Source organism: Trachemys scripta, chromosome 10 (assembly GCF_013100865.1).
Source record: "Trachemys scripta elegans isolate TJP31775 chromosome 10, CAS_Tse_1.0, whole genome shotgun sequence".
NCBI classification, from domain to species: domain Eukaryota; kingdom Metazoa; phylum Chordata; order Testudines; family Emydidae; genus Trachemys; species Trachemys scripta.
In genome coordinates, this window is record NC_048307.1 from 25,543,993 (window position 1) to 25,561,378 (window position 17,386).

Consider the following 17,386-nt stretch of genomic DNA (forward strand, 5'->3'; position numbering starts at 1 on the left):
CTGTCTAAGATGCTAGGCACATATTTGGGGTGGCTACCACCTCCTGCTGCCACAGCTACATTTAGTGCATTAGTTAGATCAGAACTAGCACAGTTATGTCTCCTCAAGATGGGAATTATACTCACAGTTTGAAGTGTTAGACATACCTTAAGGGATGGAGATGCCCTACCCCACTCTATCAAATGGATTACATGCTGCAGTCACAGCAGCATGATGTGCACAAAGTGCACTTTGCTTCTGCTTGTGGGAGCATTTCCCAGGGCACCTTCAAACCTGTCTTGTGAAATCCTGCTATAACTGGATAAAGTTCATAGTAGGACTTTGCAGGGAGTATGTCTGCTCCCTCCACTGTGCTGAACCGGGCAGGATTTGCTCACTGATGTACTGTGAACCTTGAGGTCTGAAGGTGGGGATGAATTGTGTCTACAGTAGAGAAATGGGAGTTTGGAGTAAAATGTTCTAATCCCAGTTATCACTGACTCACTGTCTGAATGCTGACTGATATTTAAACTCTAGGTCTCAGTATCCCCATCTATGAAATGGATAATTTCTTAGATTTTTTATCTGTCATGCATTTTTACTTCATGGAGCAAACCTAGGACAATGGCAAATAATTCAGCTCTCAATCTTCACTTACATTGGAAGAATTAGCTATAATTTTCAGGGTTATTTCCACACCTCACCCGTGGCTCTTTTTTTTTTTTTTTTTTTTTTTTTTGGTATTTTAGGGGGAAAATCACCACCACTTAAACACATCACTCAGGCTAGGTCTACACTACCCACCTGAATCGGCGGGTAGAAATCGATCTCTTGGGGATCGAATTATCGCGTCTCGTCGGGACGTGACAATCGATCCCTGAATTGACGCTCTTACTCCACCAGCGGAGGTGGAAGTCAGCGCCGTTGACGGGGAGCCGCGGAGGTCGATTTTGCTGCCGTCCTCACAGCGGGGTAAGTCGGCTCCGATAGCTGAATTTGCGTATCTTAAATCAACACTCCCCCCCCCCCCTCCGTAGTGAAGACCTGCCCTCAGACCAACCCTGATTTGCAGTCTACTAATGCAGAGCCAGTAGGGGGAGTTCACATCATTCCTATGCCTTGGCAGAACTCAATACTACTGCAGTAAAGCAAAGGGAAATGACGAAGCAGTCATGTTGGCTTGTGCTTCCTCTTGGCTTAAATACCAATGCAGCCAGAGGAATCACCTGAATGAGTGGGCTATGTGTATGGTGTACAATCCTCCATAGAGTATATACAAATACAGAACTATGTAGTGAGCATAACATTTATGATTGTATATTTTTATTTAAAAAGTGTATTTCTAACAATAAAAAGGGCTACTTACTGGAGGAGTTCAATTATAAATATTTTATTTAAGAATACTGATTACACAGGAAAAACTTATTTATTTCATGGATTCGTGTACATTACCACCAGTTACATCATGAAGTGCAGTTAGGTATTTTTGTTTAAACATTTATTTGGCACTGTCCACAATATGCTGTAAACAATATTACTTTATTATGCTTAGGCTGCAGTGCTCTCTGAGTTTGTTTTCTAACATAATCTGATCAACATACATTGTGCACAATTTTACACAGTTACTGAGTGTCAGTAAAAGTTATTAAAAACACCTAGAGTATTTATAATAAAAGTGAGGATGTGATAAGACTTCATTACTGGACCTTTGATTCTGTAGAAGTACAAGACTTGCTAGAGACATTTACTAAAATCTACTGCACTGATATGTTGAATGAACTAATTCCCAAAATGTTGTCAAATGAGGAATTTCTTAGTTTGACTTTCTTCTTGATAGCTTTATACCTACTAGGACTGTGATGACAATGAGGTTTCACTGTACAGTTATTCACTAACCCTCCATCAAGTCTTTTGTAATCTACATACAATTCCAAGTTTTACCCTGACTTTTGCTGGCTATTTCCCTAACTATGAACTTTTACAGATAATCATCAGAAAACTTACAGTCAAAAGCCCTGTCTACACTATGAAAATTCTGACCAACAAGTTCTAGAACAGTGTGTAGCACAGACAGGCTTACATGAACCTGCTTATTTTTAAATCAGCTGAAGTGAATTTCCTTGGTTGCTAGTTGCCAGTAATTATGAAAGTTACTTGTTAGGCAGAAATATTTTCAAAGCAGACCAGAAGACTTAGACACATCTTTCACTGAACTTATCAGAACGTATGTCTAAATCGCCTATGTGCAGGTCTCAACCTAAATATTTAAGTGCTTCTACTGAATTGCACTGTAGAACCTACTGGCCACTGGGAGCTTAATAGTTTAATCTGTAATACTTATCTATTGTTTCAGGACATGAAAAATTCACAAATCAGTTCAAAATATTTTTCACCCTGAATAACGTTCAGTCATCATTCAGTCAAAATTCAAACGTTCACTAGTGAAGAGAAAGGGAATACATAACAGTATTAGCTCAGCACATCAGCTTAATGAAAATGTCCTTTCTACTAGATCGAGGAAAGACATATATAAAGGAGCTACCCCAAAACAACTGTCTGAAAGTGAACAGATTAACAGACCACTGACATTTATAGATCCTGTGATTTTCTAAAGGACCCCCTCAAGTGTGAGAGAAGAAATATACGAAAACAATAGAACTATTTTGCATTAGAACTGTGCACTTAGTAAGGACTCCATCACAACAGATCTGATGTCAAGTAATGGCTCGGTACAAAACAATGCATCTGTGGTTTTGCAAAGTATCTTGAATATTTGCTTAGAAATTTTGCTAAATCAATGGCTGCATATTATGGGCAAGCCAGTTAAATAATCCTGTAGCCCAACACATTTTAGATTGCTAAAATAAGGCGGCAGTACATGCTTCATTTTATTTCCTAAGTTTCAGCAATTCAGAAACCTTTGGGTACAGGTTTGTGTGCACAAGGCTGACTGTTTACATTAGGAATAACTAATCACGGGCCAGAAAGGAATTATTCCCCCCATCACTTCCATGTACTGCTCAACTGGCCAGATGCATCAGTGCCTCTGAAGAACTAGGTATAGGCCAAAGGCAGGATAGCAGATCTGATGGTCCCTTGGCCCAGTCTGGAATGGCAGATTGTGTGTTAGTATTTATGGGAACACAGCTGGAAGTGATTCTCTGAAATACCGTACTTGGCAGTGCTGGAAAGCAGAGCTTACTTTGAAACATCTGTTCTTTCCTCCCAGTCTCTGTCAGACAATGGCACTTTCTGCTTGGCAGACACATCTCCTAAGCTTCTACCCCACACTCACAAGACCTGCTGCTTCGTCTGGACACAAAGTGGAAAATGGAAAGTTACAGCATTTACCTATGAAAATATAGATATTATTGTGTTATGTTTAAATAATCAAATATGCAAGGCAGTGCGTCTGTAGGGTTATTCCTTGTTTCCTGCTCTGACCCAAGGCTGAAAATGGAGTGCAATCTAGCACTCAACAAGTGCAATATCCCTTGCAAACATACTGCTCAGAGCACAGGCATTTGGATGCACTTGCTGGGGGTCTGTGAAACTCCAAAGCTCCATGTGCGTCCAGAGTTTCAGTTTAAAGCAGCCTGACTTGCTGGTAAGCATGGGAAAAAAACAACAGCTTCATTTTATGAATTCACATTTTGTCCTGTAAGTGAAAATATATATCAATTAAGTAAACTAATTTCATAATCTTAGAGGACAGGACAGGACAGGACTGTTCAGTGCAAGGAAAATGTGTGTTTACTTGAAGTCTGCTAAGATGTCACTGAAGATGTTCAGAAAGAGGTGCGCATGGTGATCCTTGAAGATCAGAGTTGGGCGGAAACGGATCGATCTGTCGCCACTGCCTCCCAGCACAACACCTAAGGCAATAAGACGTACCTTAGTGACTTCCCTCTTTGTAGGATACACAACACATACCATTCTCTCAGGATGAAGTTCACCGCAGTGTGGAGGGCCAGTACAAGCTTCTCCACAGCACTGCAGACCCATGTAAAGCCATAAATGGGGTTTCAGTGGTGCAGCGGGGCCTGGAGCTGATCACCTGACACAACAACAAACATAAGCAGCATGGTAGCTGTTTGATGCTGTTCACCAGATGTTTGAAATGTTGGAAGTAGTCCTAGCCGTGACAAGGGAGGCCAAATAGTATCACAAAGAGAGTGATGCTCAGGCAGTGACAACGACTGAAAACGATCATTAATACTCTTAACACAGTCACGGCCTACATCACAGAACAAGATGTTTGCTAGTTTTCATCTTTGTTGTGACGTTTTAGGGTAACTGTCCAAAGGGACTGGCCAATCATTTAATCCCTGTTAAGTTTTTTAAAAAAATGTGAAGCGTTCTCCTGATTCTGAAACAATCTATCCGTTCTCCCAATCAAAGGCTGCAGTACTGTTGAAATCTCTGTTGCTCAGCTGGCCATGTCTACACTACAGAGTTATGCCACCTTAACTAAACCGCTTTAATTAAACCGCTATTGCACTTCGACACTATGCTCCTTGTGTCGGCCGAGTGCTTCTACACTAGCAACTCTTGCATTGACACAGAGAGCTGTGCATTATGGATAGCTATCCCACTGTGAAACTGGCCACAGGATGCTTTGGGAAGGCTTTGCAATACCTCATGGGACAGGTACAGTGTAACATGATGTAGGTTTCTCAAACTCATTGTTCCATGGGCATCCTATGAGATTGCCAGCCGATTTTCAACTGAAGGTGGGGGAAGGAGGGACTGTGTGACAGGGATATGGTTGCCAACCCTCCAGGATTGTTCTGGAGTCTCCAGGACCTAAAGATTAATCTTTAATTAAAGATCATGTCATGTGATGAAACCTCCAGGAATTCATCCAGCTGGCAACCCTAGACTGTTCTATAAACTATAAATTATTGTAAGCTACGACGCAAGAACAGTGGATTATATAGGGATACACACACACACACACACGTGATTATGTGGTTTTCGATACATAAATACATTTAGCGTATTACCAGCCTAACTAGAACATTCTACTGTTATAGAAAAAAGATCTCATTTTCTAATTAAAAAATTCAAATTATAAATGGCATTATAAAATATTACTTATAAATACATGATAAATTAGCGTGGTGGTGTAAATGTATTCACTAACAAAAAACAGCCTTGGTAGAACTAGCCTCTATTTTAATATAAAAATTAAAATCTCCACTGAAGTGATATTAGGCTGTACGTAGAACATAAGGGGAACATTTCTGTTGTTGTACATCCTGAATGTGAAAACAACTTGAGGCTTTGGCATCGTGCTTACAGAAATAGTATGTTATTTCCAAAGCCAGGGAAAACAATTTTCTGGAACTTTTCATTCATACGCCACAGGAGAAAAATCAAATGCAGGGGATGTGATACTGAAAGCGGACATGCGGACAGACTTTATCATACCTTTGTTTCTGGCTATTGCAATTAGCTTGTTCCTAGTTGTATCATCTGGAGTATCAAACGAACAGAATGTCCCTCGTCCTCTCGCTCTGCTGATGAGATGTGGGTAACGAGCCTAGAATAAAGAGTTATGGGAACATTACTCTTATATCTGCTGTCAGACCTTTCCAGCAGAGACTCCAGGGCATTTTACTGGTGAGCTGTGCCCCTTGGCATTCTACAAACTGGAAACTTTGCCTTCTTAGTTTCTGCAGACATGGAAATATTACACAGTTTTAATTTCTGACATAGGGCCCTATGACCTATTTACCCAGCTGCAATAACTGCCTGGTGCTGCTGGAGAGTTTAGTAATCAGAAGATTGATGTCTATGGCTGGTAGAAATGTGTGTTTTCTCTCTCTCATAAGGATGTAAAGGAGTCTGACAGAGTTTACACCACAGAACAGGATCAATAGGCAATATTTACTTGGATTTTTAAAATGCACCCATTCTATACATTTAGGATACTGCCAAGGCAAATCTGAGCCCAAACCGCTTATTGAATGGTGCTAGAAACCAGCTTATCTTCATGTTGCAATATGCTGCAAGTTTTGCTAGACACAAATATATTCAGTTGCTAAAAATACATATGCACAGTAGGTATATTCAACCCCTTGGCCTATATGATGCTTATTTCTAGTGAAGTGATAACTTTGTTTTCTAAGTGAGACTAGTAAGAGTTTAGCTCTTTATTCCCCAAGGAAGCATGCACTGCTGTGTGGTTGGGACATAGCCTTTTTTAATGAAAAGAGAAAAATGAAAAAGGGCAACAGCGGGAATTTCTGTATAGGAAGAAAAATCTCATTTCCCAATATAAGAGCATAAGAACTGCCATACTGTGTCAGATCATGGTCCATCTTGCCCATATCCTGTCTCCAACAGCGGCCCAATAGAGCTTCAGGGGGAGTGTACAGAACAGGGCAATTTTGGAATGATCCACCCCATCTTCCTCTCCGGGTTGTGGTAGTCAGAGGTTTACGGTTGCTCTGAGCACAGAGTTGCATCCCTGACCATCGTGACTAATAGTCATCCTCCATGAACTTATCCAGTTCTTGTTTGAATCCATTATATTTTATATGCACCACACTTTGAGGAGATGGCCTTATGTATGACTGTCTCTGTGCAGCACATTGAACTAATGTCTGGTATATTCTATAGGATTGCTTTTAATTAAAAAAAAAACAAAAAAAACCCCACAACAACCCATGATCAATAGTTTAGTACAGAAGCCGAGGCAGGGAGATCTGTCATGTCCACAGGCTGAACCCATCATAACTCAGCTTCAGGACACAAATTCTGCAAACTGAAGTTAAGAGTAAACAATTTTAATTTGCCCCATAAAACTCAAAGAAAAACAAACCACATTGTCACTTCTCCCTGTCTGCTTAGGCAGGATCATTAATGAGTAGATCCTGAGGGAGAACAGCGTTAACTATTTGCAAACAAATGTGCTGACTGTGCTCCTCTCTGCCCACCTACTATTCACAGATTGGACAAACACTTCCCCTATCTTAGTCACACAGCTTCTAAGTGCCAATAGATTTTCAGTTCAAAAGTACTTCTAGCATTAGCTTAGTATCTAACAATAAATACCCATTCAAAAACCTTTTGTGCTAGTACAGATTGCCCTGATTATTGTAAAGGCATCAGTAAGCCCAGATTTTATTTGTATTAAAAACAACTTCAGTGAATGCACCAGGATTGTATGTATGAGGCAGTCTGCAGGTGATCACAATGGGGCTCAGACTCTATGTTGAGCAGTGCGATAGAGACCTCAGTCGATAAAAACTCTAATACTTGCGATGGAAAAGGCCCACCATCTCTTCATTTTCTTGTCTAGAAGACAAGTGGGACTTCTGTAGTACAAGGAGATACTTAACCTTAAAACAATAAAACTAGGACAATTAAACCTGTGTAAACTGACTGTACACCACATAGTAGACTCATAGACTTTAAGGCCAGAAGGGACTATTGTGATCATCTAGTCCAGGGGTGGGGAACCTACTGCCCGTGGCCTGGATCCGGCCTGCAGCAAGTCTATATGCCCTGGGCTAGAAGCCACAAGCTTCAGCGCCCCCACACCTCCCCGGTGGGGCTGGAGCCGCGAGTGCTGGCTCACCAGGAAGCTAGGATTGCCAGGCCGTTAAAAGTCCAGTCAGCTCCGCGTAGCTCCCAGAAGCAGCCGGCATGTCCAGCCCTTAGGCACAGGGGCCATCAGGGAAACGCTGCATGTTTCCCCTGCTCTCAGCACTGGCTCTGCAGCTCCCATTGGCTGGGAACTGTGGCCAATGGGAGATGTAGAGGCAGCACCTTTGGGCACGTGCAGCGTTCAGAGCCACTTGGCCAGGCCTCCGCCTGCCTTAGCCTTGCTGTGCTGCCAACTGGGAGCCGCCTTTGGTAAATACAGCCTGGCTGGAGCCTGCATCCTGAACCCTCTGCCCCAGATCGGAATCCCCTCCTGAACCCTGTAAGTCACCTGTAAGTCCAACAGCCCGGCTAGTAGAGCTTTCCCTGCATGGGTTGCATTGTTTAGAAGGTCTTCCCTCTTAATAACGTTAATGACTTCAGCAAGCATGAGGTTCTTGGAGGGATCTCCAAGCCAGGTGTTAAAAATCCGATATGGCTGGAAGGAGAGGGGGGAAAAAAATTGTGGAAGATGGTGAGAGGCAATTTGAATCAAAGCAATGCTCTACACAAAGGAAAGTGAGCACATGGATATCAACAAATTTCTGGGGCACCAGAAATGAACACTAGGCGCCTCTTCTGTGCTGTAGGAACAGAAAGCCTGCCCAGAAGAGCAGATCCACAGCATTTAGGAAGAACTAGGGAGAAGCCACTCTGCGCTGAGAATGGCACCCTGTCCTTTGTGACCTCACTGAAATGAATGTTTGTGTAATTGAGGCCAGCAGTTAGCATGGTGTGGTTTTGCCTCAATGTTTCCACTGTTGTCCCATTGGCTCAGTTTCCACATGTTAAGTTTATAACTATGCACAGATTGCTAATTGTCTTAAAAAAATTCTGAATAAAAGAATCTGCAGATCTTGAAGAAAAGAGATATAGCTCCCAAAAGTACAGGATCAATTCTTACTCACATTTGGTGCTGAAAATAAAGCATATTAGAAATACCGGACCTGATTCTCCACTCCCTGACACCAGTTTTATAAGAGCGTAAGTCCACTGAAGCAGAACTTTATTGTAGTTAAACTAGTGTAAGGGCATGGAGAACTAGGCCCACTATCTGTGCCTGTGAAACTACAGTAACTCCCCACTTAACGTCCTCTCACTTAATGTTGTTTTGATCTTGCATCCCTGGTCCATTTAAAGTTGTGCAATGCTTCACTATAACATTGTTTGGCTGCCTTCTTTGTCCACAGCTGGCAGCCCCCCCATCAGCTCCCCTACGCCCCCACACAGTGCCTCCTGCCCACCAACCCCGCGGATCAGTGCCTTCCCCCTCCTCCTCCCGCCTCCTGCCTGCGGCAATCAGCTGGCTTGTGGTGTTCAGGAGAGAGAGGGGAGGAGCGAGGACTCAGTGCGCAGGTTCCTCCTTCCTCCCCCGCTTCCCGAATGCCGCAAGCCAGCTGATTGCCATGGGCAGGAGACAAAGGAGGGAGGGGGAGGCTGCGCACCGAGTCCTCCCTCCTGAACGTTGCAAATCAGCTGATTGCCGCAGGCAGAAGAGAGGGGGAGCCTGTGTGCCATGCCCTCATTCCTCCCTCCCCTGCCTCCTGCCTGCGGCAATCAGCTGGCTTGCGGTATTCAGGAGGTAGGGGGAGCCTGCGTGCCATGTCCTCGCTCCTCCCCCCTCCCTCCTGAACGCTGCAAGCCAGCTGATTGCAGCGGGCAGGAGGCAGGGGAGGGAGTGGGGAGGAGCGAGGTTGCGGTGCGTGGAGTAAAGGGGGGGGGAGAAAAGGCGAGTTACGGGTGGAGGCTTGGGTGAAGGGGTGGCGTGGGCAGGCTGAGGGTTGAGCCCCCCACCCCTGGTGCTTGCAGAGTAGGGGAAGCTGCCGCTGCTGCTGTGCAACGTGCTTCTCCTAGCCTACCGCACCTTCAGCCTCCTTGCCTGCCTCATTGTCTCCAGTGCCAGTGGGCTGTGCCTGTGTGGGGAAAGGCGGGGGCACCTCCCAACTATAGTACTGAACTGTAATGTACTATATGGCAAAAAAAAATTTCCCTGGAACCTAACCCCCCCATTTACATTCATTCTTATGGGGAAATTGGATTCGCTTAACATAATTTCACTTAAAGTCACATTTTTCAGTAACATAACTACAACGTTAAGTGAGGAGTTACTGTATACAGAATGTGTGTGTCAAATAATAGCTCCATCGTACTCAAATAAGCCATGTGCATTGCCACATATCAGATGAACTCAGTTGCAGGACAGCTGAGTTTACTATAGATGCAGCAATACTATTCACCAGGCATTTGATGACAGAAGCATGTCCCAAGGTTCAGCATATTTTAGAATCACTCCCAGAAATGGACCATCTTCCTTCACTCATTAACACTTAGGACTACAGAATCCAAGGTACACTAAAACACTTACACCATTGGGCCTGAACTCCTCCTTGTGAAAAAATCCTCCTGTCATCATCTTCTTACTAAATGTTACCACATCGGCTGGGTCATCTAGGCCCCAGTGTTCATGGGCCCAAAACTTCCCAGTGCAGCCGCCTCCTGTCTGCACCTCGTCCACCAGAAATGCACAGCCATGCTGTTCAGAGAGATTGAAAGATCAGGGAACTTGAATCCATGTTTCCAAAACAAATATTCACCTCTCTTACTAAATACATAAATACTAAGAGTTAAAGAATAGTGCACAGAACAATATGTCAGGAGAACTGTTTTGAACACCTCTCTCACGTCAGTCTGTAAAATATTTTATCTTTTAGGTCTTTGTGACTACAGCTTCAAAAGAAATTCAGCTATTTTTTAGGAAGGTACACAATAATCTGGTTTCTATACAAGCTTGTGAGGACAACAGGGAAAAGAACCATGTTTTAGATAGACTGTATCAAAACATTTATAAGGGATATTAGAAAACGTTAAGGAAGCAATTTTAAGAAGTTCAAAAAGCAGTTAGACTTTAAACTCCCAATGAAAGTCAATGGGAGTTTAGAGCCTAACTTCCATTTGTACTTTTGAAAGTTTCCACCTACAACACTGGGGGCCAGTCACGTTCAATAGACACAGACAACATCCCAGCACATCTGTTCTGTAGCGTAAAGCACTTTGGAATGGTCAGCCAATCAGGTCACCCTGACTAGCTGAAAATTCCAGCCCTTTTTAAAAAAAACAAAACAAAAACATGTTACTTGCAATGGACTACTCCACTGATCCTGTGCGGGCAAGGAGATTTTGAAAAATCACATTAAAACAGATTACTAAGTGTTCTCAACACAGTATTGTTACAACATTGGCACATCCTCAGTTTGGGCAAGACAAAAACTGCTCGACTTAGCCTCATACTTGCCCATCTAATCTAAACTGCTCAAATGATGCCACACTGAGAAAAATGAGTGGACAGTGAGAGCACTTGTTAACAAAGGGAAATGATGCTGCTTCATCCTACAGAACAGGGTTACTCAAATGTCATTAACATGTTTTTCCATGAACACGCATTCAGGTTTCTCGCCCGGAACATTTACAAGAAGAAAGTGAAAGGTTGGTCTCATCTCCACTTTTAAATGGTTCCTATGATATTCCAAATGTCATAAGACATCTTGTCCATTTTTGTCATTTACTGGAACATCTGAACTTACATCTGGATTCAACTTCTGCTTTTACTGTTGCTGGGTCTATATTTGCAAGTGCAAATGTTCCAGAAAGAAAAATACTTCTTCACCATCCCAACTACTGTTCCTGGAATTGCATGAGCCTCTCTATGGAAGTTAGCTTTATAGCTTAAGGACACTGATGTGGAACCACGATTTATCAGACTGGACCAATCCCTTGGTCTCCCTTGAGAGTGGGGGAATTTATTCAACAGAACAAGTCACTGCTAACTCTCTGAGAACACTTCAAATGGAACCGGAGGTGTTACTGTGCTGGTGAAGAGGCACTGTTGGGTATGAGCACATATGCATCATTGCCACCAGTGCCATTTTAGAGGTCTTCCAGGATGTTTGGACTCTTATGTTAGTCTTCAGAAGGGGAGTATGGGAAACCCATTGAAATGGTCTGGAGAAACCAGTTAACTTGAGAAGCAGGAATGAAGTCTTGCAGACTCAACTAACCAGTTAGTGGACCTCTAAATGTTTGATTTACCTTTCTGGTAATGTCCCGTAGCTTCCTGAAGAAGTCATCTGAAGCATGATTGTCTCCCCCTTCTGACTGAATTGGTTCAATGATTATTCCAGTAACAATCCTCTTCTTTTTCCTGTACTTTACAATCAGATCTTCCACCTGTATATCAAACATGAATATTACATTTTCCTCCCAAGACATAATGGCAAGTTTCCTCTCAGGAAAAACTAGTCCTTCCGGGCACCAGAAGCTGGACTTCTTTGGTGCAAAGAGCATTGGTGGTATCAAAACCCACAAACATTAAGATGAAAAAATTAACATGTGGTTGCTGCAGAAATTAGGATGGTTACCTACTTCTTAATTTTAATTATGTTAAAGTGCTATAATTTTAAACCATTTTAACACAGCTCACATTAATTTACAATAATGCTTGTTTGAAAGCTGTAGCAAAACTCAGGGAAATAATGGACACCACTTTTATTTGAATGATCCTGCTGTGGAGTGATAGTGCTTCATTTAGGACATCCAAACCTGTTGAAGTATAAATAGTTATGAGGTGTCAAATTCATCATTGTTCTGTCTGAGATCACAGAGCTGCTATGCCTTGTAATCCTCTGCAGTCTCTTGTGAGGGCATGCTTCAAGGTGATGGGCTTGGGGCCTCCACTTCACTGCCACTCTCAGGGCAGGTCTACACTACAGCAGGGATTGATGCTCTGAGATAGATCCACTGGCAGTCGATTTAGCGGGTCTAGTAAAGACCCACCAAATCGACTGCAGATCGCTCTCCAGTCGACCCCTGTACTCTACCCCTGATGAGAAGAGTAAGGTAAGTCGACAGGAGATTTTCTCCCGCCAACCCCCTGCGGTGTAGACCCTGCGGTAACTCGACCTAAAGTACGTTGACTCCAGCTATGTTATTCACGTAGCTGGAGTTGCGTAGCATAGGTCGACTTACCGCAGTAGTGTAGACATAGCCTCAGACTGGGTGTACCTCAGCTGTGGCACCCGTTTCCCACCATGGCTTCTTTATCAGGGCCAATTTGGCTTGGCTCCTTGCAGGAGTATTCTCTCTTGGAAGTTCTGTAACCACAAACTGTATGCAGCAACACAGGTCAGCCTTTTCAAAACAAAGTACTACTTATTAGTCAGCAAGAACAGAGTAGTCAGAGAAATGGGTTAAAATAACAAATAAGGCTGACATGCAGGAACCTTATTTAAACTTCATTTTCTCCTTGCAAGTTATGGATAAGTTCCAATCAGCCGAGACATTCCTACTCTTGGGCTGGGAGAGACAGCCCATGCAGCATACTCTCAGGGTATGTCCACACTGCAATTAAAACCCCACAGCTGGCCCATACCAGCTGACTCTGGCTCGTGTGGCTCGGACTAAAGGGCTGTTTAATTGCAATGCAGATGTTTGGGCTCAGGCTGCACCCTGAACTCTGGGACCCTCCCACCTTGCAGGGTCCAAGAGCCCAAGCTCCAGCCCAAGCCTGAACCTCTACACTGCAATTAAATAGCCCCTTAGTTTAAGCCCGAGTCAGCTAGCATGGGGCAGCTGCGGGTTTTTAATTGCAGTGTAGACATATCCTCAGTATCTCTGTCAGAGCCTTACGTCCAGCTGCTCCTGCCTGCTCACCCCTTTTCCTCTCTAGACAGAGGACTTTAAGGATTTAGTATCCTTTTGATCCTATGTTTGGGTCTTGGAAAAATAAACTAGCTAGCCTGATTGGTGCCATGCAAGGGCACATTTCCCAATTAATAGCTCCTCCACTGTTCTGTTGAGGACCCTCGGTATTCTCGGCAAAAATACCTTATCTGTCATTGTTTTATTTCCTGTTTGTTTTCCCCATAACAACCTCCTCTGCTTTACTCACATGCAGTTATACAGAATAACACTGAGCATCTAAAATGGGCAAGATATAATATTCATAGAAATAACACAGAAACCTACCATGTTCTGCATAGCTTTGATGCAGGATTGTGCAGAGGAAAGAAGGTGGTTTATAAGGAGGATAAAACTCTTCCTGAAGCACAAATATCTAATGATCAGGAAGAGTTGGCCAGAATACTGGGAGTCATGAAAGGGGAATATTTAAGCTTTGTTAAGATCATGCTGAAAAGTGGCTATGAAAAAAAACCATACACCTTTTTACTCAACATGTGTCTGCCCTGAGTCATTTCTACTAATAAAACAAGCATTTACTTATCTTAGCACAGCAACCCGGACTCTATTCTGCATTATGCTTCAACAGAAATATCAGCTATATTCTGACTGCAGGATTGCTATTAGTGCTGATTAAGGCTCCGTGTTTGTCACAGAGGTCACGGATTCCATGACTTTCCGTGACCTCCATGACTGCTGCAGTGGCTGGTGTGCCTGGCCCGGTGGCCACCTGAGCAGCTCGGGCAGCCTTTGGGCCAGTTTTGCCTCCCCTGCCCCTGCCCCGCCCCTCCAGCAGCAGGAGTTTGGGTATGGGGAGACGGGGCAGTGTTTACCCAAGGCGGGTTCCCTGGAAGGGCTACAGGATCTCCCCTCCCTCAGCTCCTAGCTCCACGGGCTGCCTATGCGGGCAGGCACCGCCCCCTCAGCTCCCATTGGCCACGATTCCCAGCTAATGGGAGCTGCAGAACTGGGTTTTGGGGCGGATACGAGGAGCATGTGGAGCTCAGGAGCTAGGTAGGGAGCAAGCACCAGCCTCATCAACCCCACCTCCTCCGAGCAACCCCACGGGCCGTCCCCCTCAAGCCACCCCCGCCCCCAAAGTTTTAGTCAGGGGTATATAGTAAAAGTCATGGACAGTCACGGGCTGTGAATTTTTGTTTACTGCCCATGACCGATCTGTGACTTTTACTAAAAATAGCCGTGACTAAAATGTAGCCTTAGCGATGATGTAAAAGGCAGAATGGAACAAAGCTTGCTTTCCAGATTTAATTTGGAAATGAAGCCTCAATCCTGCAACTGGCTCTGCATAGGACCCCACTATACCTGCATAGGCAGACCTCATTGGCTTCACTGGGGAGCCACACCGGCATATAACTTCATGGAGCTGGTTATAGGATCAGAGCCTGAATCCAGAAATTTTACATAGGAAAGCAGGAAAGTCCATGTCACTTTTACAGAGTTGCTTTTCAGAGGACTCAGCACACTGAGGCTCACCCTTGTGCACATTTCCCCTCTCCCAAATTTGGGAGAGAAAATTAATTCAGATGTTTTTAAACAAACCTTTCCTTGTATGCGAAATTTCACTCTGGGGCAAATTTCTGCAGACCATTCATAATTTCATAGTAGACCGTTCTTTTTAAATGGCAGCGGAGGCAGGCTATTAACTGTAACAGCTTAGGGAGTACTGCTTTCATCCAAGGCCGTTCCAATTCCTGAACATTTTCTTCCAAGTTAACAGCAGTTAATCCCACTAACTTCATTATTTCAAAATGAAAACAGAATGCAGACAGAGAAGTACTCACCTCTTCTAAACAGCGGGCTTCTTCCTGTTGATTCTCTTTCACAAACTCTTCCAGGGGGTATTTTAGTCTTGGGAATGGAGCAATCGGCCAGTCAAATGATGGAATGTCTAATTTGTAAATTGCTTTAGAGTGAGTTGTAGCTAAGCAACCTAAAAAACAGAAAAACAAAAATTGAAACAAAATCTCACTAGAAATAAGGAAAGAAACATTCTGAGAGGTGAGAAATTGTCTTCTACTGGGCTACTGGAAAGAACTGGATGATTCCGTTTTAACTGCAGTGTTCAGATTAATTTATATTTGATTATTCTGGAGTACTGATTGATTGGGTTTGGGGATTTCTATTAGGCGGAGCATCATTCTGAAGAGTTGGATGGCATCTATACTATTTAAAATGTAATTTTAAAAAAGCTAGGAGAATCTGGTTACAGGATGGGAATGGCCACTACAGTTAAATCTGGGTTTCATCTTCACAGTATTGATAAGACCAAACCACGTTCTAAATCAAGCTACAGCCCTGCAAAGTTCAAAGCAGTAGCACAGTTAGGTAACATGTTTAAAATATGAAACTCTCTCTTCTGCACTGGCAGGACCAAATGGTATCAGACAATATCCTGTAAAAAAAACAGGTTCCCCCCAAAACGGTAGATTTTTAATAGTGTGGATGGCAAAACTATGGGCCTAGAATGAAATTGGGCCATCTCCCGAAGGTGAAAATCCACAGTTAACCACACCTCCAGTTGAAATAAAATGCTGTTTTAGTACATTTCTAACAAATTCCATTAGCATCAGATTTAGGTTCCAAATATTTTAATAAATCTATGGTTTTTTTTACTGATAGTATTTCTATCACCAATTCATTGCAAAAGAATCTTTCATTTAAAATATATAAATACAAGGAGATAAATATGCACTGCTGTGTCCAATATCATCCGAGAAAGGACGAGGGCAAAAATATATAGGTTACTGGGAATGTTTTTCTTACCCATGGTTCTTCCATGGAATCCACCCATAAAGGACAGAATACTATAGTCAGGGCACCCTGGAGACTGAAATAAAATACAGGATATGTCAATGAACTATTCGAACAACAGGAAGGTGGCAGTGTAGCTTATTGGAATGGAATCATAAACAGGATTACATAACTGGACTGAAGAACACACAAACATTCTACTTGTAATCAAATTGCCAGTCAAGAATATGTCCATCAGAGCATTAGGAAAGACAGCAAGATTTTTGCTACTTTTGGCTGTTGCCTCAACTAAAATGCAAACAAGTTTTACTCTTCAGGCAGCAAGTTCAGTAAAGTATATTCACACATTTCTTTGCCAAGAAATATTCTTCATCCCTTTAAAATTATCTGACCTCCTGTAAATACCATGAATATTAAAGACAAATATCGGCCAATTTAGCATTCCATCTTCAGATTGCTTTGCAAATACTAACTATTTAATCCTCCCAACACACCGTGGGGGAGGGGGGAGAACAGGGGGGGATCAATCAGCCCAATTTTTTAGAAATCAAGACAGATGGTAAATTGCCAAAGGTTACAAGGGAATTAGTGCCCAACACATGGATCAATGACTTCAATACTTATAAGCGTAAGCATGTTGTGACGAACTGGGACTGTTCTTGCTGGGGTGTGGGAATGCTGACAGGGGAGTGTGACTAGGATGGTCTGCATCGGAGGATGGGAGTCGGCCCGAGGGAACATACCTGAGCTTGTAACATGAGAACCCAGGAGGGGGTTGGAGATCAGGTGACTCCGGGGCCCGGGAAACTGAACAAAGGCTGTGGGAGGGGTCGCTGAAAGCAGAGTGCTGGAAGCAGGCTGGAGAGATGGCTGGGAGGCAGAGATGGCTCTGACCCCCCAAGGGGGGTGGGCTGGCATGCCCTGGGACCCCAAGCTGGACCTAACTGAGGGGGGCCCTGTTGTCTGTGCCTGCAAGACCTGTCTTGGACTGTATTCCTGTCATCCAAATAAACCTTCTGCTTTACTGGCTGGCTGAGAGTCATGGTGAATCGCAGGAAGCCGGGGGTGCAGGGCCCTGAGTCCCCCAATACTCCGTGACACATGTATGTAGGTGTTTGCAGGATTGGGTCCAAAGAGGCAATTAGACACAGGAACACCTGAGTCCTCAGGGCTGCACTCAGATCACCACACACCTCTCTATTTTGATTTACTTATTGGACGCTGAATGAAAAATAAACTAATATAAAGC

General features: G+C 43.5%; 1 protein-coding gene across 4 annotated transcripts in view; it reads right to left on the minus strand.

Annotated features, from left to right (window-relative positions):
- Positions 1 to 1,353: 1,353 nt before the first annotated feature.
- ABAT (4-aminobutyrate aminotransferase) overlaps positions 1,354 to 17,386 on the minus strand; it is a 150,834-nt gene continuing 134,801 nt past the window's right edge. For all 4 annotated transcript variants that reach the window (XM_034783527.1, XM_034783530.1, XM_034783529.1 and 1 more), the window contains exons 10-16: positions 16,150 to 16,213; positions 15,168 to 15,316; positions 11,719 to 11,856; positions 9,998 to 10,165; positions 7,925 to 8,071; positions 5,413 to 5,524; positions 1,354 to 3,854 (exon numbers count right to left, since the gene is read on the minus strand). In XM_034783527.1, coding sequence (XP_034639418.1) covers positions 3,733 to 3,854; positions 5,413 to 5,524; positions 7,925 to 8,071; positions 9,998 to 10,165; positions 11,719 to 11,856; positions 15,168 to 15,316; positions 16,150 to 16,213 — 900 coding nt within the window. In that variant the 3' untranslated portion in view covers positions 1,354 to 3,732. The remainder of the gene's footprint in view (positions 3,855 to 5,412; positions 5,525 to 7,924; positions 8,072 to 9,997; positions 10,166 to 11,718; positions 11,857 to 15,167; positions 15,317 to 16,149; positions 16,214 to 17,386) is intronic.